Source organism: Canis lupus, chromosome 33 (assembly GCF_003254725.2).
Source record: "Canis lupus dingo isolate Sandy chromosome 33, ASM325472v2, whole genome shotgun sequence".
Classification (NCBI taxonomy): Eukaryota; Metazoa; Chordata; class Mammalia; order Carnivora; family Canidae; genus Canis; species Canis lupus.
Window position 1 is genome coordinate 7,085,168 of NC_064275.1, and position 24,082 is coordinate 7,109,249.

General features: G+C 36.0%; 1 protein-coding gene and 1 long non-coding RNA gene across 6 annotated transcripts in view; one reads left to right on the forward strand and one right to left on the reverse strand.

Moving 5' to 3' along the window:
• The window catches only part of TBC1D23 (TBC1 domain family member 23), a 56,791-nt gene extending 37,166 nt beyond the window's left edge, over positions 1-19,625 (forward strand). For 4 of the 5 annotated variants that reach the window (XM_025416585.3, XM_025416604.3, XM_035710133.1 and 1 more), the window contains 8 exons: positions 1,239-1,281; positions 3,238-3,344; positions 7,282-7,421; positions 8,900-8,944; positions 12,716-12,804; positions 14,886-15,021; positions 16,940-17,134; positions 17,959-19,625. In XM_025416585.3, coding sequence (XP_025272370.1) covers positions 1,239-1,281; positions 3,238-3,344; positions 7,282-7,421; positions 8,900-8,944; positions 12,716-12,804; positions 14,886-15,021; positions 16,940-17,134; positions 17,959-18,040 — 837 coding nt within the window. In that variant the 3' untranslated portion in view covers positions 18,041-19,625. The remainder of the gene's footprint in view (positions 1-1,238; positions 1,282-3,237; positions 3,345-7,281; positions 7,422-8,899; positions 8,945-12,715; positions 12,805-14,885; positions 15,022-16,939; positions 17,135-17,958) is intronic. The other variant, XM_035710134.2, reaches the window with a different exon arrangement.
• Positions 12,489-23,881, reverse strand: LOC125754243 (uncharacterized). The gene is made up of 2 exons (XR_007407920.1): positions 22,136-23,881; positions 12,489-12,883 (listed from the first exon to the last, which is right to left on the reverse strand). It is a non-coding gene; the product is annotated as an uncharacterized LOC125754243 (long non-coding RNA).
• Between the last annotated feature and the right edge of the window lie 201 nt (positions 23,882-24,082).

The following is a 24,082-nucleotide window of genomic DNA, read 5'->3' on the forward strand; positions in this document are numbered from 1 at the left end:
AAAGGAAAGACTCCTTGAAAGGTAAAATTACAGAGAATGAACAAGGCATTTGGGATGAGAGGGTCATAAGATAATTTTATATTTTATTAAAGGAGAGATTTTAGAATTTTACACAAAAACAAAAATAGTGACTCAGACTCATTTTACTTATAGATTTGATTGGCCTATTTAAAAAATGCTCTGGTATAAACTATATATTGTAAGTCCTGTCACATGGCAAGAATTTGAAATACTGTGAACTTCTTTTTATAACTCAAGTTCTTAATGTGGTTTTAGAAATTTTTTCCCCAATTTTTATCATAGGAAATTTCAAACATTCAAAAATAGGTAGAACTGAACCCTATAAACTCCTTAGAAAGATATAACCACATTATTATTATTATACTTTATTATAAAAAAAAATATGTTGTTTAGGTTTCCCTGATTTTCCCAGGATCCAAAACAAGATGTTTTGGTTGAAATCTTTTAAGTTTCTTTTTAATTTATAGGTTCCCTTTCCTAATTTTTTTACTTACATATATCTGTTGGAAAACTGGTACTTTGTCCTATAGAGAGTTTCCCACATTATAGATTTTGCTGATTACATTCACATGATAGTGTTTATCGGCTTCTGTCCCTGGTATTTCCTCTAAGTTGGTAATTTTATCTAGAGACTTGGTGGGGCCAGGAAGTCCTGGGTGGTATGAGCTTTCATCAGAAGGTACATACTGCCCAGATATCTCTCTTCTTTATGTCTCATTTTTTCTTTGTCATTGTTTATTAGATCCATTATTTAGAGTAGTTTGTAAAATGGTAACATTCTGTTATTTCTTATTATAATTAGCTCTAATATTTGTTTTTATATTTCTTTTTTATGAGAGACACAACATATTTTGAAAGCTTTTAAAAACCACTCTAATTATATCCAAAATACAATTTAATTGGCTTTGGTTTGACTCTTTATTTCATTTTGGAACTATAATACAAATAAAATCATAGTCTTGTTAGTAGCTATGAAGTTGTCCCCTTCATTCCACCCAAACACCAGACCATACAATATACAAGGTAAATGAATGTATATCTTTTTGTCACCTTCCAAAATGTCAAAGAAAAGAAAAGGTCCAGAAATCTAATGTATAACTTTATATTACATTTGTCAATGTATAACTTTATATTACATTTGTCAGCTTATAGAACTATGAGAGGTTTTAATTAAATTACATTTTGGAATAATTTAAATTCTGTTTTTTTTGCTACAGAAAAACAAAGAATATGTGAGCATTGCCAGTGGAGGATTTATGGGTAAGGTTTTAATTTATTAATTATTTTCCCTCCACTTTTCAGAGGAATTTATATCACCAGATCTGACTTGGAGTGACCAGATCAGTTAATGAATAAACTCTCTTCAGTCATTCTGTATTTTCAGAAAAGGCAAGGCCGCAGAACATAGAGATTACAGACAAACATAATAGACATGTGAAATGAGCAGATATTTAATGGAAGATTATTTCAATAGATAGGTTAATGAGCTCGTATTTGTAAAAAATTTTTGTAAAAATGCACAAAAAACTGTCTATGTGACTTGTCTTTATGGAGAACGTGGAATAGATAGGACTGGAAAACAAGGGTAGGAGGAATACATATACTTTTTGCTTTTTTGTTATATTTTATTTTTAAGCTACTTGGAAGTATTAGCTAAAAATATGGAATAGATTGGAATAAAACAAATAAGCTGATGTTTTCAAATCTTCAGACGAATATCTGGTAATCCAGGATAGTAAAGTAATTGACAAAATTGCTGCAGGCAAATATTTGAGAATTTATGAAGGATTAGGTCAGGGTAAAAAGATTAAAAAGAGCCTTTTTAAAATAAATGATGTTATTTAAGAGTACAAACTTGTGATTAGTAGATAAATAAGCTCTGGATCACTGTAAGTATAGTGAACATAGACAACAATATTGTATTATAATAATCAAACTTGCAGAGATTAAATCTTAATTATTCCCACCATAAAAAAGAAACACTAATTCTATGATGCGATAGAGATGCTAACTATTGCTGAAATGGAAATCATATTACAATATATAAATCATACATTTAATAATGTATAAATTAAATACCTTAAATTTATACAGTGCTATAGATCAAATATATTTCAATTAGGAAATAAAGAGCCTTTAATATTAAAATCAAATTAATATTTGTTGAGTAGTAGAATCATGAGTTTGAATCATGAGAGTCTCATAAGGATTAAGTTCTGACTTAAGATAATCTTGTATAACTTAGAATTAAAAAAAAAGAATTTTTGACAGATTGGGATCTATTTCCTTTTGATCTTTGTTGATATTAGCAAGTACTATGATTCCTGCATATTGTGACCTGATAACTAAAACCTTTGGGGCTCATACCCAGAGTGATTTACAAAAGGGGTTATTTATTTACTTATTTATTTAAAGATTTTATTTATTTATTCACGAGAGACACAGGGAGGCAGAGACATAGGCAGAGGGAGAAGCAGGCTCCCTGCAAGGAGCCTGATGCAGTACCCGATCCCAGGATTCTGGGATCATGACCTGGTCCAAAGACAGACACTCAACCATTGAGCCACCCAGGTATCCCCAAAAGGAGTTATTTTAATAAGTGGTGTTAAGCAAGTATTGGCCTTAGCCTCAGTGTGATTTATTAGGAATTTTGACAGCATGATACAAAACTTGGTTATTAAGCTTATCATCAAAAGCCTCTGAAAAGAGGTTTTTATAGTGTAGTCTAGGTTTTAGAAGCTTTTTTTAAATTATGTATTACTTCTTTTTCAAGAATAACCTCTCTTACCATATCAGTTAATGCCTTCTTTAATTAGATGTCTCTTTATGGTAAAACAAAAGCCACCATAGGTTTTCTTTAAATCCTTTCCTTTAATCCATAAAAATGTTGCTGACATTATCTCTTAATACTTGAAAGATTCCCTTCCAGAGAGGAAAACATCAAGCCTTTGTATAGTTCTTGTCATCCTTAAGGTCAATTATGAAAAATTGTACTTGTACAGAGGACTTTAGGAGAAAAAGAGGAAGGCTTTCTGTAGCTTGGAGTCCTTCATTCCTTTATAGAAGTACAGAAAAAAAAAAAAAAAAAACAGTAATTATGTCTTTGCAACCTCTTTGATTCAGCTGTGACATGATTTTTACATTCTCTGGTAGCAAATCTTTCCAAAAGGGGGTTGATATGTGAGCCAGGTTTTTTTTCTTCTTGTTTATCTTAAGCACTGCAGCAGCACCTGGCAGACATTAATGTGGATGGACCAGAAAATGGATATGGCCATTGGATTGCTAGTACCTCGGGCTCAAGGAGCAGTATCAATTCTGTCGATGTAAGTATATGTGTAGAATATGTCACCAGATTTGAATAAATGCCCAGAAAGGTGACTAACAGTTGAACCCTCACCATAACAGAAACGGAGTCAAAATATTTCAAACACACATAGTGAGGAGTCCTGTTATTTCAAGGTTAATGTAATGATGGAACAGGCCTGCACATCTAAACTAGCCAGGAGTTCTGGAGATCCACCTGCTGAATTCTGTCCAGCTGCAGTTTGTATCATCTAGTGACAGTTGTCTGCTCAGCTTAAATACCAGTGGAGATAATACTGAGTCCTGTGATTAGCTGGGACTCCCAAGTGATCTGGTTCTAGGAGTCTCCCAATTATTGTGAGCCAAAAGAATGCTGAAGCTGATGGCTGCAGGTCCTGCAGACCATGTCTATACCCCTCCCCACCACAAATTGACAGGATTACAACTTCAGCCCATCCATATTTGCAAATGGGCTAGGCAGTAGAAGACAGAAACTGATTGCCAGTCCCATTATATCTTATTTTTAGTTATAGAGATGTAGGTTTCTACAAGATTTTGCTATAGTGGGTATATTTACTTGTCACTTTTCTGTGCTTCTTTGGAAATATTTGGGCAGTAAGTCTTTTGTGCTCTTTCAAAAATATTTTATGTTAATTGATGTCATTAAATCATTTTCGTAAGAAATAATTTCATTTTCACGTCGAAATAGAAGGATACTAGTCTGGCTTACCTTGATGTTCAGGTTTTGTCTCTACAACTTACTTTCTTCATGATCTACAGCAAGATCTTTCCAGCTCTGGTTTCTCCCTCTATGCAATTGAAATGATAACAGAACTTTCTTCATGATGATGTGAGGATCAAATATACAAGTGTACATATGGTGTTGTATGTGTCACATATTTAATAGCAGTTATCATGAAATTATAACTCACTGGATGATTACTATTTACCTTCAGCCATATAAGTTAAATCATATTGTTGTTAAATTACCAGCAGATAAACCTCTGAAATTTATTTTCAACTTAATCCTCTAGGTATCTAAGAGCTCTTCATGTGAGATCACCATTTATTTAATTGTTTGCTGTTTTTATTTTAAATAACTACATAGTATTCCACTGTATGGATGTATATATTATAATTTATTCAGTTAGTCCCCTATTTATTATTTACACTGCTTTTAGTTTTTTGTGTTATGAACACCACTATAATTAATTTTTGTAGTAATATGTTTACATATGCCATAATTACTTTGTTATAGAAGTAGAATAAGTTCAAAAGATTACATAGCAGAATTCTTAGAATTTTGGATTATCATCAGATTGGCCTTTAAAAAGCCTTTTTTTTTTTTTTAAGATTTTATGTATTTTTTTTGAGAGAGAGAGTGAGCGAGCACTCACTCCCACTTATAGTAGAGTGGGAGGAGGGGCAGAGGAAGAGAGAAAAGCAGACTCCCTGCTGAGCAGGGAGCCCAGTATAAGGCTGCATCCCAGGACCCCGAGATCACAACCTTAACTAAAGGCAAACATTGACTGAGCCACCCAGGCCCCCTAAAAAAATTCTTATTAATATTGCCACCCACAGTGTTGGATTGTAATTCTGTTCAAGTTCCTGTCTTCAGATTTGAAAAATAATGACTGAGGCCTTTATTTATTTATTTATTTTTAAAGATTTTATTTATTCATGATAGAGACAGAGAGAGAGAGAGGCAGAGACAGGCAGAGGGAGAAGCACGCTCCATGCAGGGAGCCCGATGTGGGACTCGATCCCAGGTCTCCAGGATTAGGCCCTGGGCCGAAGGCGGCACCAAACCGCTGAGCCACCGGGACTGCCCTGACTGAGGCCTTTAAATAAACTGTCTTAAAGATGTGTTATATATTATATTAAAAAGTATACATTATATTAAAAAGATGTGTTATAAAAAAAAAGATGTGTTATATATTATATTAAAAAGTATAATTTTTATTATATTAAAAATAATTCCATTATTAAGTGTGGAATTTAATTTCCATAGTCAATTTAATTTGTTTTCAAATTTGGATACAGAAAGAGAAATACAGTTTTTGTGTTATTTAATGACTTATTTCTCTTTAAAATAAAAATGATACATGTTCATTTTAGCAATATACGTAAGTGAAAAGTATAAAGAACAATAACTGCTATTCATATTTTCATATTTTGAGATATTTCCTTCAAATATATATATATATATTTGAGAGAGGGGCAGGGGAGGGACAGAGGGAGAAGCTGAGAGAGAATCTCAGGCAGGCTCCACACGCAGCTCAGAGCTGGACGTGGGGCTTAATCCCACACCCTGAGATCATGACCTGAGCTGAAAGCAAGAGTCCGATGCATAACTGACTGAGCCACCCAGGCACCTCACCACCAGAATCTTATGTTATACTGTATATAAAATGCTATCTATAGCTGTGTGTGTGTGTGTGTGTATATGCTGTATGTAAAATGCTTATTTAAAAGCATTTCTTTTTTTAAATTTGTATAATTTTCCATCTAATAGTATCTAAATCCTAAGGCACTTTCTAATTATTTCCTTCTCCTAAGTTCTGAAGAGGAATTAATGGGTAAAAGATAGTTACACTTTTTTAAGATTTTATTTATTTATTCATGAGAGACAGAGAGGCAGAGACACAGGCAGAGGGAGAAGCAGGCCCCATGCAGGGAGCCTGATGTGGGACTCAATCCTGGGACTCCAGAATCACACCCTGAGCCAAAGGCAGGCGCTCAACTGCTGAGCCACCCAGGGATCCCACACTTTTAAACTTCTGACACGTCTTGCCACCTTGCCCTTCAGGGAATATGGAGTAAAATTCCATGAAATAGTGTTTGTTTGTTTGTTTGTTTAAGATTTTATTTATTCATGAGAGACAGAGAGGCAGAGACACAGGCAGAGGGAGAAGCAGTCTCGCTGCAGGGAGCCAGATGTGGGACTCGATCCCGGGACTCCAGGATCACACCTTAAGCCAAAGGCAGACGCTCGACCGCTGAGCCACCCAGGTGTCCCCAATTCCATGAAATAGTTTAAGAATTTTACTCATGAGGCGCCTGGGTGGCTCAGTCAGTTAAATGTCTGCTGTTGGGTCAGGTTATGATCCCAGGGTCCTGGGATGGAGCTCTGACTTGCATCAGGCTCCCTGCTCAGTGCTCTCTCTCTCTCAAATAAATTAAATCTTAAGAAAAAAGAATTTTATACCTATTACATTAGGTACATAAAGTTAATTTTTCTTAAAAAAGTAAAGTCCTACATGAAAATATTTAAAAATTTACAAGGAATAAATGTTTAAAAATTTAGCTACATGAATGATAATCTGATTATACTTTTGCTTGTTTTTATGGAATAATTGAAGTTAAGGTCAATAACTATTTCTTATTGAATAAGGAAGGTAGTTTCAGACTCCATATTTATATGTGCAACATATATCCTCATTTTTCAATTCTAATTCCCATCTCAAATGATTTTACCTAGTATATCACTTTGTTAGGGTGACTGTAACAAAAGACAACCAAGTAGTTGGCTTAAACAACTGAAGTTTATTTCTTACAGTTCTGGAGGCTGCAGGTCTGGGATCAAAGGGTTGGCAAGTTTGATCTCTCCTCAGGTCTCTCTTTGGCTTTAGAGATGACTGACTTCTTATCTGTCTGGACACATATGGCCTTTTTTCTAAGTATGTGCATCCCTGATGTCTCTCCCTCTTCCTAAAAGGACACCAGTCATATTGGATGAAGGCTCACCTGTATGACCTCATTTAACCTTATTTACTCTTTATAGGCCCTATCTCTGCATACTCATTTTCTGTTTTGTTCCTAGGAGATTGAACTTTAACATATGGACACAATTCAGTAACATCTAGATAACTTTTAGCAGTAGTGTCTCTGCTAATCATTAGGAGAGCAGTTAGTTCATCTGTAAGTTCTTTTTTTTTTTTTTTTTTTTTTTTTCAGGGTGAATCTTCTAATGGCTCAAATGATAGAGGAATGAAATCGCTAGTAAATAAAATGACTGTTGCTTTGAAGACGAAATCCGTTAATGTCAGGGAAAAAGTTATCAGTTTTATTGAGAATACATCAACTCCTGTGGACCGGTGAGTTGCTTATATGGTATGAGTTTATGATGGGTAACTAAAAAAAATGTCTTAGAGTAAATGCTAACTAGTTGAATTGAATGTATTCTAGAAGAATCATAAAGTACATTTTTAATTAGATAATTTCAGTATTCATTATAATTGCAGAGATGTCCTTTATTGCCATAAAAATTTGACTGTAAATATTTCTCTCTTCTCCTGCTGCTCAGAATAAAACTCAGATAGTAATACTGCCCCTTTATGCTGTTCATTAAAAAAATATTAAGATGCCATTATATGTATTACACTTCATACGGTGACTGTTTCCCACATGTCAAATGGATGAAACCATTTACTAAATGCAGTAATCTCAAAGCAGGAACCTCCTTCTCTTCTGTAGGAATTTATAACCTTGAAAATTCATTCATGCTAAATAAGGCAAAAACCCATTTTCTTTCTTTTTTTAAAATGAATTTATTTTTTTCTGTAATCTCTATACCCAAAACAGGGCTCACACTCAACAACCCCAAGATCAAGAATTAGATGCTCCACCCACTGAGCCCATCAGCCACCCCAGAAACCCATTTTCTTAAGTTTAAGAGTTTAGATCTTTTTTTTTTTTTTAAGAGTTTAGATCTTCATAGAATTGTGTACACAGAATATAAATGACCCCTGTTTTCCCATGAATTACAAATGAAGGACATAGCTAACAAATGATAAAGTTTATGAATGTCTGTTATAATGTTTCTTACTGGAACTTTAGTGTCCATAATGTTTTTTCCTCCACATAGTATAGTTGATCTTTCTTGTTCCTGCACTTCAAAACTATCCTAATAATTCCAACACAGAATTTGTTGCTAAGCAAGCCTGATTTTAAAGTGCACTATATTATTTTCACTTCACTTTCATGTCTTCCTTGCAATATGCTAGGAAAGTTATTTAAACTTTTTAAATTTGAACTTAAGAATTGAATGTCAGGAATTTATTATTTATCACTTTTTAATTGTAGCACACATGCATACAAGAATTTTTTTTTCCCTTGTTTAGTAAATAGAAAAGAAGAGAATAGGTTATTTTCAGAAATCACAAAAAAAATTATGCCCATCTAAAATGGTTAACTGATAAATAATAGTATTAAAGTGTTTTACCAAACCCAAGAGACTTTTTTTGCTCATTAAAATTATGTCTGTTCTCAAAAACCTGTAACTTTTACTTTTAAGTTAATGCATTCTGCACTAGAATACTGTTGTATTTTGTGGCATGAACATTTAATATTTCATTTTGAAATGAACTAGTGATAACTGTGACTTAAAAAGACTTGTCTTTAAAAAATCTGTTGAAACTAGGTTTTCATTTTTCTTTGTACTTGGGATGATCAAAACATTTTCTTTATAATGTACACTCAGGGTTAGAAAAAGTGATCATACTATATTTTTGTTTTAAGGCTACTGTGTTTTTAATAATCATTTTGTTCTGTCCTCTGCCTCAATTTGCTATAGAATGTCTTTCAATCTTCCTTGGCCAGACAGAGCATGTACAGAGCGGTAAGCCAATGAGTAGAGCAGCTTTCTGGGACCATCCTCTCCTTTTAGCATGCCTCATGCTGTCTATAAGCCTCACAGTGTCTTGGCTAAAATTTCATCCAGCTGTTTCAAATGCTAAACTTCTCTTATTCTGCTTTTTAAGAGTGTGTGATATTGATTGAGCTGCATTTGTTTTTTGCTTGATCATTTTAATTTTTTTCCTTGCATGCTTCTTTATATCTCCCCTTCCTCAGATGAAAATCAAGTATATTCAAATTCAAGAACTTCATAAAACCTGAAGTTTTTATTCTGAAAGAAAGAAGGGTGTTTGAAACAAAGAAAATACTTAGTCTCAGAGTTGGCAGGGTGGTAGCTTTGGAGATCATTTGCTTCTATCTTCTGCCCTAACAATAGAGAATATCAGAGCACCTGAGATAAGGCATAGGTCATAGTTCAAAATTGTTAATTCAGGTATGCTATGTCACTTTATAATCTTTAAAAAAAATTTTTTTTCTTAATTAGATGTATGTATTTAGGTTGGTGAACAAACATATAAATCAGTCCCAGAGAACCACAGTTCTTTGGTTTTCTATCACAGAAATTAGGTCATTGTAGACATGTTAATGTATAATCCATCTCTTCTCTGCCCCAATAAGATGAGGTACTTGTCATTAGATTCTGTAAGTCTAAAGTTTAAAAATCTACTGGATCTTTGATTAGGATGCACAGAAGAACTTTACTAACTTGATACTTTTGTATGGCTTTATATCAGTTACAACAATATCTATGGACATTTTAAAATAAATTCTAGTTTTATTTTAAGATTTATTTATTTTGGAGAGAGTGTGCAAGTGGGAGGAAAAGGGAGAGGGAGAAAGAGAACCTAGAGGCAGACTTCTCAGTGAGTGCAGACCCTGACCGAGGGCTCTATCCCAGGACCCTGAGACCACGTCCTGAATGGAAATCAAGAATCTGCCATCCAACTGACGGAGCCACTCATGTGCCCCTTTAGTTGCATTTTAAATACAAGTTAAGCTTTGAAATAATGGAGTTGGCCTTTTTTTTTTTTTTTTTTTTGGTCAATATTTTCAGTTACTTAAAAGTAGCATTTTTAAAGGCAGTAGTTTACTCTTAACTTACTGGTAAGAATTTTTATTTACTGTGACTGTTCCTGCACAATGCCAATTACAGAGCTTCTATTATAATTTATTGGAGATTATTTTAAAGACAATTACTTCTTTTAAAATTATAATCTGGGGAATCCCTGGGTGGCTCAGCGGTTTAGTGCCTGCCTTTGGCCCAGGGTGCAATTCTGGAGTCCCGGGATCAAGTCCCACGTCACGCTCCCAGCATGGAGCCTGCTTCTCCATCCTCCTGTGTCTCTGCCTCTCTCTCTCTCTCTCTCTCTCTCTCTCTCTCTATGTCATAAATAAATAAATAAATAAATAAACTTTAAAAAAATAAAAAAAATAAAATTATAATCTATTTGTGAATCCTCTTTCTACTTTCTCTTGTTATAGAACTGTTGAATTAGTCTAATTTTAACTCCCAAGTTTTCTCCCAAATTCTTAAGTTTTTAAAAATTTAAATTATCTTCTCTGGTCTACAGGCAAATATATCTATTTCAAAAATAGAATTTAGTGAAAAGTTCAAAAGAATCGGCTTTCTGAGCATAGTAAATAAATTAAAACCTGGTCAAACTATGTTATAGATGTTTCTGTTAACTACTTCAGCTAAAAGTGTATTTACTGTTATTACTTCAGGTAAAAAAAATATATATATATGGTACACTGCTTTTTACAAAGAGTCCAGCCATTGAATTTCATTAATTTTTAGACAGTCTTTTAAAAACTATTTCAGTACTCTTTAGAAATCTTGTTTATAAAAACTGCACTGCGTTATAAATCTAGATCAATAATGAATGGATTGATCACTAGGGCTTAAACTCACATAGGGCTTAAGCCAAATATAGGGCTTAACCTCACAACCCTGAGATCCAGTCACATGCTTTACCAACTGAGCCAGCCAGGTACCACCAGCCCCTGTTTTTGAAAATTTTTGCTTTATTTATACTTGCATTCTGGTTCAAGCATTTATTGAACATCTTTGTTTCTGTGTTAGGTCCATTTAATGTCAGGAGAGAACCAATATCAATCTTATACAATTTTATAATCTAGATGACACTAAAGTATTTTTAGACAAAGCTCTATTATCTTTGCCTTTTATAAGAAAGCTCAATCTGAGTTTCAGTGTTTGAATTACTTCATTTTCTCTAATAAGCATAGTTTGATAATTTACTGGATAATTTTATATTAGATATGTTTTAACTTAAGCTATATACTGTGTTTGATTAATTTATAATTCCAAAGAGTGTTATCCACTTAGCTCTCAATTGATTTTTCTTGCGAGTTTTCTGTTGAGAAATGTTGTTTTGGGAGATGTAAAGATTTAAGTCTATTTCAACAAAATTGGGTTATGATAAGATTTTTATTGAGATATTAAGAACTTATTTAAAATACAGGCTTGATCTCTATTCTGGAAAAATTGAATTCTAAGATTAAGTAAAGACATGTAATCTGAATTCTTCCATATGGAACTATCTCTTGATACATGACCCCAAAAAGCCAGTTTTTCATCATTGTAGATAATCTTGATGGAGCATTTATCTTACAAATACTCCAGTGCTTTTTCCCCAGAAACATATATTTTGTTGAAACGCTTTAACTTTCTTCTTGGTTTGTTTGAGATTACCTAAAAAGTACTGAGGTAGAAATTTTTATATTAAAAAGAGATCATACTTACTGTAGAACTAATCAAGTTTGAGTTTACATGTTGTTTATGCTTCTGCCACTTAAAAAAGAAAGGCAGATTAATTTTCATGGTTTATTTACATTTATGTAAAAGTAACATGTTTCTATTAAAACAAAAGTAATATAATAAAAAAAGATTATAATGTGGTGAGCATTGGGTAAATATAGAATTGTTGAATTACAATGTTGTACAATTGAAACTATGATTTAAAAAATGGGAGGAAAAACTTTAAGGTATTTGCTCCCATGTGAGAAAGTCTTTTTTTTTTTTTTTTTTTTTAAGATTTTAGTTTTTTTTTTTAAATTTTTATTTATTTATGATAGTCACACACAGAGAGAGAGAGAGAGAGAGGCAGAGACACAGGCAGAGGGAGAAGCAGGCTCCATGCACCTGGAGCCCGATGTGGGATTCGATCCCAGGTCTCCAGGATCGCGCCCTGGGCCAAAGGCAGGCGCCAAACCGCTGCGCCACCCAGGGATCCCCCATGTGAGAAAGTCTTAACACTTCTTCTGGAATATGAATCTTTGGTTCCATAATCTATTTTCTCTAATAGACATGTGCATAGCACTTGCTATATGCCAGGCTTTGTCCTAACAGCTTTACAAAGTATTAACTGATTTACTTCTCACAGTAACTGCTGTTACTACTCTCTTACAGATATGAAAACAGAATCACAGAGAGGTTAAATGACTTCCCTAAGGCTGTGCAGATCTAAGCACTTGTTTTAATATAAATATTAAATTTTTTAAAAAAGTTTTATAGATTGAAAGCATTCAGCCTATCAAGACATAATGCCACTTTTGCTAACATAATTTCCATATCTTGTTACAGTTTCCCTAACATAACTATTCTAAACCTGGGTGGTATATGGGAGCTAGGGACAAAGCATGTGTACATTTTATTTAAATATTCACATACTTGGTGAAAATCTTTGGTAACTTCTTACGGATGATTTCTCCCTCTGAAATTCTTTGAATATAGGCATGTGAGCAGCAGTGACAGAGTGGGCAAGCCTTACCGTGGTGTAAAGCCTGTTTTCAGCATTGGGGATGAAGAAGAATACGACACAGGTGTAGTAGTAACACTTATCTGCAGATGCTTTCCATGGGAGTCCTTGGAGAGAGCATTCTGAGACTAGCCAAACAACGGCTTTAAAAGAAAAAAAAAAAAAAAAAAGACACAGTGAGATCCTGTATTTTGGAGAGTCTGTGGTTTTTCTACTAAGAGTTTGGTTTTAGACATCTTAAGTTAGGCCTATTAGAATTCAAGGAGAAATGCTGAGTAGGCAGTTGATTATAGGAGTCTTTAGCCAAAGAGAGATCTAGTAAACTGGTGATGACTTGGGAATTATGAGTGTTGAAATAGTATTTAAGTCCGTAGGATTTTATTTAAATCCCCTTGATCCACCCACCTAGGAGATTGAGATTTGTGGTACTAAATAAAGTTCAGGGCATTCCAAAGTTGAGACATCTAGAGCCTTTTTGGAGGCAATATCCTAAAGGGCCACAAGATGGGGATATTGTGCTAGGGAAATTTGTCATTCTCTGTGGTGGTCTTTAGTTTTAAAAATAATTTTAAAATAATTTATTATTTTAGTTCCTGATGCCAAGATTACCTTGGCTTAGTAATTATAATTAATATTAGTGTGTGTATTGGGTTAGGAAAAATAAATGTACAAAATAAGAAGGAAAAAAACAACCAAATTTCACCTTGCTTTTTCTATTTAGTAATATATGTTGCATTTTTTCCATCTCAGCCCATATTCCACCTTTATTCTCTATTTATGTAATCAGTCTTCTCACAATTCATACCGGTAGTTTTCCAGTTTTTTTTGTTGTTGTTGTTTCAAATGACAGTAGATATTTTTATACATTTGTCTATATGAACTTTTGTTAAGTGTACAGAGGGTATTTTCTTAGCAATAAGATTGTTAGATTATAAGGAACTACTTTTGACATTTTAACAAATATTACAAAATCACCTTCCCAAATCTTAAATTTAGGTAAATGAGATTTTCTGTATGCTATTTCTAATTGTTTCTTTTTGTCCTTTCCTCACTCACTTTGTGCTATCTTCCTGTTATCAGTCTCTAGCTCTCCCTGAGTATTTCAACTTCTTTCAATGACAGTTTTCATTTCAACTGTTTTCATTCCTCTGAGAGGCATATGGATGAAAAAATTATGGTATATTTTCAAATGTGTCATATATTTACACATGTATTTATATTATGGAAAATTGCACAGTAATGAAAATGAGAAAACTAGAGCTGTGTGTATCAACATGGATAAATTTTACAATGTTGAGAGTGAAGAAGCAGTGTGGACGAATACAATTGAATGGCCTACTGTTTATATAAATGTTACTTATAATGCAAAAAAACACTACTGTATATTTTTTAGGGATATTCATGTATGATTAAAGGGTGGAACTGATAACAGTCAGTCACTGTCTTAGTGGACAAGGAAGCAGAATGTGATTGGGGAGAGATACACAAGAGTTTCACTTTTTATTTAAGCTGAAAGTATAGCTATGTGATGTTTCATTTTTTTAAATTATGTCTCTCTATATTTTGAAGTATTTCTTAAAAATAATGTGTAATTATTAACCCTAAGAACTGTAATTCCCCTTACTTAAGTTAGAAAAAATTAGAATGTCTTAGAGTTAGTTCACTCGAAAAAAAAAAACCAAAACACTAAAGATAATTTTACTTATTTATCGCAGGACAGAGTTTTTTGTTTTTTTCTTAAAATCAAAATCCAGCAAAACAAGAACCCTGCCATCTTTGCCCTCAAGGTGTTTATTATTGGACAGTTCAACCATCGCTCTATAGTCTAGACATAGAGTCATGTAACATAAAACAAAAAAGTTGAAATTCCTCAGTCTTTTAAAAATGTATTTACATTATTTTTTATTGAAGTGTAGTTAAAAGTGTATTTTCAGTATTTTCACCTGATTTTCTTACCATGTAGTCTAATGTTTCATAATAATAATTCTGTATTATGCCAGTGGCATAAGGAAATATAGCAACAGGATTAGAAGTGTTTTGTTTTTCAAACCATATGATTAAAATATTGAAAAAAATTTTTTCAAGCTGTTAAAAAATGTCTCATTTTTAAAGTTGGTAATTCCCACTTTTAATACTTCTTCATAGATGAAATTGACAGCTCTTCAATGTCCGATGATGACAGAAAAGAGGTTGTAAACATCCAGACTTGGATAAACAAGCCAGATGTCAAGCATCATTTTCCTTGTAAAGAAGTTAAAGAAAGTGGACACATGTTTCCTAGGTACTTTTTAAAATGCCTTCTTCAGGGACGCCTGGGTGGCTCAGTGGTTCAGTGTCTGCCTTCAGTCAGGGTGTGATCCCAGGGTTCTGGGATCGAGTCCCGTATCGGGCTCCCTGTGAGGAGCCTGCTTTTCCCTCTGCCTCTGCCTCTGCCTCTCTCTGGGTCTCTCATGAATAAATACATAATAAAATCCTAAAATAAAATAAAATGCCTTCTTCAGAAGTAAAATTAAATTAAGGGAAGTTAATAAAAACTGAACTGCAGAAGAAATTTTCTTTATTCAGTACAATAAGATATAATTTTGCTTTGTCAGCTTGTATTCGGTCTTGATTTTTATTTATTTTAAGGTTTTATTTATTTGAGAGAGAGCTAGAGAGAGAGAGCACAAGCAGGGGCAGAGACAGAGGGAGAAGGAAAAGCATGCTCCCCACTGAGCAGGGTCCCAATTTGGGCTCGATCCCGGGACCCTGGGATCATGACCTGAGCCGAAAGCAGATGCTTAATCAGCTGAGCCACCCAGGCTACCCTATATATCTTGATTTTTAAAAATATTTCTTATGTAATTTTTTATCTTGAAAAATTTAACCAAGTGTTGAAGTGTTGAATGTTAACAAGACATTGGACATCTTTATAAGCCTCTTTCAGGTTCACCAGATTTTAACTTCCTTTTGCACTACTCCATCCAGTTATGTATCTACATATAGATACATATACATACACAATTCTCTTTTGTTAAGCCATTTAGGGAATCTTACAGCTACGATGGACACTTTATCTCTAAATCCTTCAGCATAAATCACCCAAGAACAGAGCATTCTCTTACACAACTTCAGCATTATCACTCTTTAAAAACCATAAATTGAACATCATTTAACATACAGTTCACTCTCATATTTTTCATAGTGCCCCAAAGTATCTTTTATAGTCTCTTTTTTATTTCGTGATTCAGGATTTGGTCATGGTTCACACATTGCATTTGCCTGTTAATCTCTTTAGTCTTACCCCCGTATACAAGAGTACTACTGTCCTTACCACCTCCTCCTACCCTTTTTCTACATGGTGAATGAATCCTCCAAGGCTAGGCCGTTTAATCTGCAGAATGTCCTGCATTCTGGACTTGTCTGGTATTAGTTTTACTGAATTACATAAAAGTGTATAGTATATCACTGTATTAAGTGAGCTGAGACACAAGGAAGGGGGTGTGTTAATAATTCTTTGTCCATTCTACGATCAAGGTCCAGTTACAGAATATTATAAAATATGTGAGGCAGCCCAACTATTGCTAAGTGGTCTTCAGTATACACCGTGGGACAGCCCTGGTGACGCAGCGGTTTAGCGCCACCTGCAGCCCAGGGTGTGATCCTGGAGACCCGGGATCGAGTCCCATGTCAGGCTCCCTGCGTGGAGCCTGCTTCTCCCTCTGCCTGTGTCTCTGCCTCTCTCTCTCTCTCTGTGTCTCTCATGAATAAATAAATAAAATCTTAAAAAAAAAAAGTATACACTGTGGTATAATGAGAATGAAAATAGTTTATGAATATAGACAATAACTGCAAAAGTTTGAAAAGTACTATATTCCATATACCAGATAGAATAGTTTCTAAAAATATTATGCTAATGATTTCTAATTGTATTGTACTTTTTATTATATAAAATATTAAATTTGCTCTTAAACAGTTACAACATTTTCTGTTAATAAAATGTTAATTTTGCATACAACTAAAAGGAAATTAAAAACTACTACTGGGTAGCTTTTTTGTTTTTAGGTGTGATCCTTTGTATTCTTTAATCAAAAGTAGGTAATTTTATCTGGAGTTGAATATCTTTTATTGTTGAAGTAACTGCTTTTTTGCACGGCATTTCTTTAAAATTCTTTTTGTTTTTTTTAATGTTTTTTTTTTTCCTTTTTTTCCCTCTCAAGTCATCTGTTGGTTACTGCAACACACATGTACTGTTTAAGGGAGATTCTTTCACGGAAAGGATTGGCTTATATACAGTCTCGACAAGCACTAAATTCTGTAGTTAAAATTACATCTAAAAAAAAACATCCTGAGCTAATTACCTTCAAGTATGGAAACAGCAACACTTCAGGAATAGAAATCTTGGCAATCGAAAGGTAAGATTTTCTTAGAATGATATTATCTGAATTATTGAATTAATTCATCACTAGGAATAGATGGTGGAATAGGATATGTCAGCCACTTTTGTTAGCATTCTTTGCTGATCTTTTTCTGCTATATCCTTAGTCATATGTGGCTGATTAGCACATGGTTCCAGTGAGTGCCATAGCTAATTTCATAAGCTTTTGGACAGAAGGGTCCTTAAGTAATCTGTACCATTGCTGCACTAAATGCTGGTTTGCAATCAAATAAGAGCTTGTCTCAGAATATAAGTCATTCATCAAAAAAATTCTTGCTTTGGAAAAGTGTGAATTAAGCAGTGTGCTGAGTGGTATATTTAACTTATGATCTGGTACAAGCTCCTCCTCATCTTATTGTGGACCAGTGACAAACAGTTCATGGACTGGCACCAAGGACCATGCGACCACATTGATCTCAAAACTAAACCATCTTTATAGTCCTATAAAAATGTAAAGCCCAGAGGAGTTGAATGACTTCCAGATCTTCACACCTAGCTTGTGATAGGACCAAATATGGTCCTCCTGACTCCTGATCTGTGATTCATTCCACCTGGCTGTACACTGTAAGAAAAACCACCTTACTTTTATATTTAGATTTTCTTTCTTTCAAAATAAGTTATGGGGAGTCAATATGAGGATGTGTCTGCTGGCTTTGTAGGTTAGGGGAAGCAGCCCATTGGAAGTGACATCTAAGCGGAATCCTGAAGTGAAAGCAATTTGTATTATTTTTTAAATTTATTTTTTATTTTTTGAAAGCAATTTATATTAATATATATCTATATATCTCCCCCACCCCCCAGGTATTTGATTCCAAATGCAGGAGATGCTACCAAAGCCATAAAACAACAGATCATGAAAGTTTTGGATGCTTTGGAAAGTTAATATAAAAGAGAATTATTTCAAAAGAAATTAAGGCAACCAAGAGAAGAAACATGGACATATTTTGCTGATTGAATACTAACTGAAGACCTTTAATTTGCTCATGGGGGTGCTTGAATTGCAGGTCTAAAAATGTGTAAATTATTATAATCAATTTCTGGACAGTTAAAATTTTTCTTAAATTTTCTTTTGCATTTTCGGTTTTGTAAAATGATTTATAAAGGTCAGTTATTAGATGACTTTGAAGTAAATGACCCTATGCCCTTATGAACTAAGGGTGCAGAATGCAGTTCTGTTTTGAAGAGCTGTGTTTTAAAAGAAAATATGTATCACTTTCAGATTTAAAAACACCCATACACATATATACTTGCAATGTCTTCACTGAAAATTAGAAATAGAATTAGTTGAAGAGACCCCTTTAATTGCTACATTTAGTTTTATCCACTGAGCAGTATCAGAAACCGAAAGTATTACATAGATTAAGAGTTTGTTTCTGTTCTTAAAAATGTGAAATCTTTTTAAGAAAGTAGATGATGATTCCAGCCAATTCAGAAATACACATGTCCAGCTAGTGAAATGTTGAAGCATCAGTTTCTAAATCATTTTTTTTTTTTTGCACCATTAGCTAATGATTTGAAGACTGGATGCTTCACATACTAAACTTCATCCTAATGGTTTCTAAGGAGCAATTAAAAGTGTAATAGGTAGGTAGGCACATTAAGATTAAAATAAACATTTTGGGGACAGAATTATATCTGTAAAAATGTCATTGGTCTTTATTATAAGTGGAATATTTGATTTAGGATATTTCAGAACTGGTGTTGTATACACATTGATTTATCCTTACTGAGATTATGGTCTGTGACCACACTAATATCCACTTAAATAAAAGCCAAATAATAAGAGAGCTGTATAAAGTACAGTTGTTTTATCATCTGTTTCTGAAATTTCTTTCTCTTCTTTGGTTTTTTTGTCTACTCTAAAGTTCCAGTGGTTTGAAACCATTTTTAACATGACAAAACTAAAAAGTGATCTGCTTCATTTTGCAGCTTTCTCCATTTAATTTATTTAAGGTCTATATTAGACACATTTGGTGAGAGAAATCCAGGAACATGTTTGGGGCTATGGAATGACTCCTTATAAAATCTTCTTGGGAAGTAGCAAATCCTCACAATCTGCCATGTCCTAAAATGTAATGGATTATCTCTAAGGGGTTGATAGAAATATTTAGATGTACCCTATTTATAGCCAGGTATTTTAATTTACTTAATGGAAATCAAGTGAATAACAGGCAACATAGTTCAAGATATTTTATTCTAATACCTAAATAAAAAGTTTACTTGAGTGGTTGAAGACATTTGCATGAAATTGCACCTAGTGCAGTACTTGATATTTATAATTCTACCCACAACGGTTGTATTGCATTTTCCTTTTTTTTCCATTCTTTGGCGCCCCCTTTAGAAATGCCCTGAAGTCTCCCATTTTTTGCCCATTTCAGCCATGGGACTTTTTTCATATTAATGTAAAGATGTTTGTGTTACTGTTTATAAATTACAATTGTAAATAAACCAGTACAATTTGCTCAGAACTTTGTTCTTAATGACGCTCTCGTTCTTTCTCCCCTCCTCCCCTGTTTGTAAATCTCTGCAGAAAACACAAAGTTAGAAAATGGACGGCTATCTTTCTAGTGGAATTTAATGTTCAATTTTTAGGATTGAAAGTATTGGATTCCTATTTCTGCTCATCTATATGGGGAGGAGAAAAGAGCTAGTTTAAAACTAATGACATTAAATCCAGGTGCAATAAATTCGTACCTTGACCTACTTCCCTGTACTTTAGTATCCTCATCTTAACACCACAGTTACTAGTTACAAATATTAAACAAAAATACATGTTATTGATTGTATTAGGCACTTATGTAGCTCATCCTTCCTTAACTGGCCCACAGAGAACAGAACTAGAATTCACTGTGGGATATCTGCCTCTTACCTATGCTCAAGGATTGCAGAGTTTGCAACATTATGAGATTGTTACTATTTTCTGTATTTCCAAGATTAGAAAATGAAGGCTGAAAGAAATTGAGTGAAAAATGAAGGTATCTTCCCTCCCTACTCCCTGAGAATTAATTATTGCTTATTAAGGTATAAAATCAATTCTCTTACATAGACTTGGTGCTAATCGCCAACCACTGATGAAACACGTTTTCTGGCAGGGGCGATAAATTTGTACTGTTACCTACTCGGCCATTTTTGCTGCCAGTGTGTTTCACACAGGATCTTAACTATTTAGCATGGTACTCTAACATACTACACTAACCAGCCAGAGATTGGTGGGTCTATTTAAAGTTCACAGTTTGTCTTAAGGAAAACCCAACTCCATAGGTTGAATGTGTGATGAAACTGATGTTTCAACTTTACTCATTTTGAATTAAAAAATTTATTGAAATATAATCTACACCTTTTGGAAGGTCTACCAAGTGGTTTTTAGTATATTCACAGACTTGCACCACCATCACTGGTATTTAATTTCAGAATATTTCATTGCTCAAGAAAGACCCATACCCAGGGTGCCAGGGTGGCTCAGTGAGTTAAGCAGGTAAGTGTCTGCCTTTGGCTCAGGTCATGATCCCAGGGTCCTGGGATGGAGCCCGAGTTGGCTCTCTTCTTGTTGGGGTCAGGGAGGAATTCTGCTGCTCCCTCTCCCTCTGCCTCTGCCCCCGTCCTCCTCTCTTGTCCTCCTTCATGCATTCTCTCTCTCTCTCTCTCTCTCAAATTAAAAAAAAAAAAAAATCCATACCCATTAGCAGTAACTCTCCTTTTCCCTTTCTCTAGCCCTTGGCAGCCACTAACTTCCTTTTCTGTCTCTATGGATTTGCCTATTCTGGACATTTCATGATAAAGGGAATCCTACAATAAATTGTGTCTAGCTTCTTTCACTTAGCATAATATGTTCAAGCTTCGTCCGTGTTGTAGCATGTATCAGAACTGCATTCTTTATGGCTGTAGAATATGCCACTGAATGGATATATCACATTCATCCATTCACCTTATTTTTTTTTTTTAAGATTTTATTTATTTGAAAGAGTGTGAGCACAAGTGGTGGAGGGAGGGACAGGAGAGGGAGAAGCTGACTCCCCAATGGGCAGAGAGCCTGACACGAGGCTCGAGGTTCCATCCCAGGACCCTGGGATCATGACCTGAGCTGAAGGCAGCTGCTTAACCGACTGAGCCTCCTAGGAGCCCTTATCCCTTCATCACTTGATAGACATTTGTGCAAAGCTCTAAACCCAGTATAATTCCTGAGTATGATGTTTTATTTTTTTGTAGTATCGTACATGCTCCTAAGATCTCGTCTGCTCTTAGAATTCGTGCTCTTATGGTGGAGATGATTCCAGTTCTGATTTTCAGCCCTCCATCTCTGACAACTGTTAATCATTTGTGTATCTATCTCACCCCCAAAATTGAACTTCTGTCCCCACCCCCCCGGACAAACTTCCCTAATACTATGAAGATTGGGTGGAGGATAAGATGCTGAGGAAAAAGAGACCAGTTAGGTTGCCTGAAGCAGTTGCCCTCAACTGCTTCTTGTTCCTCAAGTGAGGAAGGTCTAGCTGTGAATGGTGGTCTCAGGAATAGAAAAGGAGGCAGCAACCAACGGGGGCTCTTAGAAGAGTCAGAAGGGCCTTGTCCTTACCAGAGGTGCAGGATAAAACACTTGAAAAATACAGAAGTGATTCGGTTTTTGAGGGGAGGGCGTGGGGAACCAGGAGAACTGGGAAACAGCACAAATGGTGGTGCCTGTATGGAAGAACAAAGGTGGGGGGGAGAAGCTCCTTCAGAGGTGATAAAGTTAATTTTGGCTGGTTGAATTTTTTTTTTAATTTTTTGTTTATTCATGAGAGATAGGGAGAGAGGGAGGCAGAGACGCAGGCAGAGGGAGAAGCAGGCTTCATGCAGGGAGCCCGACGTGGGACTCGATCCCGGGACTCCAGGATCAGGCCGTGGGCCGAAGGCAGGCGCTCAACCCCTGAGCCACCCGGGGATCCCCTGCTGGTTGAATTTGAACCGATGTCTAGACACGGAAATAGGGATGACTTACCCACCGGAGTTGCTGGCAAAGTACCTCGAATAAAACTAGAACCTGACCAGTCCCCAGCCTAGGGGAGGTCACTCGGGCACCGGGCTTTGCCCCGGGCTTCGGGGGTCCATGTAGTGTGGTGGTTGTAGTCTCGTTCCTTGCCGAGGGTCGGGGGAAAGGGAATGCAGGAACCCGAGGCGCAGCTGCTGCGGTTGTAGGGTGGGGAGTGGGGCGACGGAGGACGGCCAGGGAGTCCTCCAGCCTGTCTCCACCTCTGAGTTCTTTTTGTGCTACAGGTTACGGAAGGTCCTGAGAAGGAAGTGATTTGCCTCCGCATTGATGGCATCGGTGGCGGAGCCAGAACTGGAACCCAGCGACTAGCTTTTCCATTATGCCCAGAAAGTTCTAAAGGAAAGCTCAAAACCAGTTTTCATATTTCTTACTGTTCCTTCTCTAAAAGCCGAGGCACTACCTTCCCTGCACATGATGTGGGGAGCGCAGCGCCCACAGACTCCTGGCCTTGTTTGTCACTCCTGGTTCTCCCACCCCTCGGGTGGCTCGCTCCCCGGTTTCCCAGGCCCTTCTTGTGCTGGGCCTTTCACCGACCCCTCGCAAGGTGTCCTCCATGCTCAGAGCTGTGTCTTAGTTTAAATTGCTGATGACTCAGCCTCCAGCCTGATGTAGGAGTTACTGGGCAGCTCCCCCAGGGTGTTCTACTAGCAGGTCCAGCGATGTTTGGTACCCCTGTCAGATAAAACTTCGTGCCGGTGACCTTGCAAATCTAAAGGAAATGGGTGACTTTGCAGATTGTAAGTGGCCAATATTGACTCAAGACTTAATAAGCTAATAAGCAGAGCAGAAATTAAAAGGTTAGTATCTTCCTGCTACAAAGCCAGGTCCAGCTAATCTGCTAAACCTTCAAAAAAAATCCATAATTGCTAGGTATTTCCCCCCAGCTTTTTATTATGAAAATTTTATCATTTGAAGCTTTAGAGTTTAAAACTTTTATAAAGTATTAAAACATAAAAATAAATAAAAAGTATTAAAACAGTACTATGAATAGCTATATATTCTCTTAGACATAATAAATCTGCCACATTTGCTCTATATTCACATATTTTCCTTTTATCTACATTTTTAAGCCAGACATTCTGACCTTCACCCCTAAATGCTTCAGCATGCTTCTTCTCAGAGTAAAGACATTGGCATAATCACAAATTCATTAAAGCATCAAATATCTGGTTCATACTTAAATGTCTTTATTCCAAAAATGTCTTTAGGGTATCCTTTTAAAAACTAGATCCACTTTGATAAACTATTCCAGAGCATTAAAAAAAAAAAAAATGGCAAGGAAGAAAAAAAAAGGATAGCAAGCTTTTATCCGTTTTATGATTTTTGATCCCCAAACCTGACAAAAAGGCACAAATACACGAAACACAAAAATCCAAAAGCAATACTGGGCGCCTGGGTGGCTCGATCCGTTAAGCCTCTGCCTCTGGCTCAGGTCAGGATCTCAGGGCCTGGAATCCTGCTCAGGGGGAGCCGGCTTCTCCTGCCTCTGCCCGCCCCTCCACCTGGCCCCACGCGCTCGCTCTCAAATCAAATCTATCTTTAAAAAACCCAAAAAGACACCCTAATAAACGTAAATGCAAAAGTCCTAACAGTATTAGCGTATTTCCGTTAAGAGCACAAGAGCATGAAGTGCCCGCCTTCCCCTCCGCGTGACGCCGCGGCCGGAGCCCCTAACGCTCACCCTCGGGAGCGGGGCCGCCGCGCAGCCCTGGGCGCACGGAGCCCGAGCCCCTCCCGCAGCCGGTCCCCGCGCAGGCCGCGCTCCACGGGCGGGCGGGGCCAGGGACAGTGGGGTGGGCGGGGCCAGGGGCAGGGGGGCGGGGCCGACGGGGCGGGGCCAGGCGGGGGCGGGGCCAGCGGGGCGGGGCGGGATCAATGGGTCGGGGCCAGCGGCCG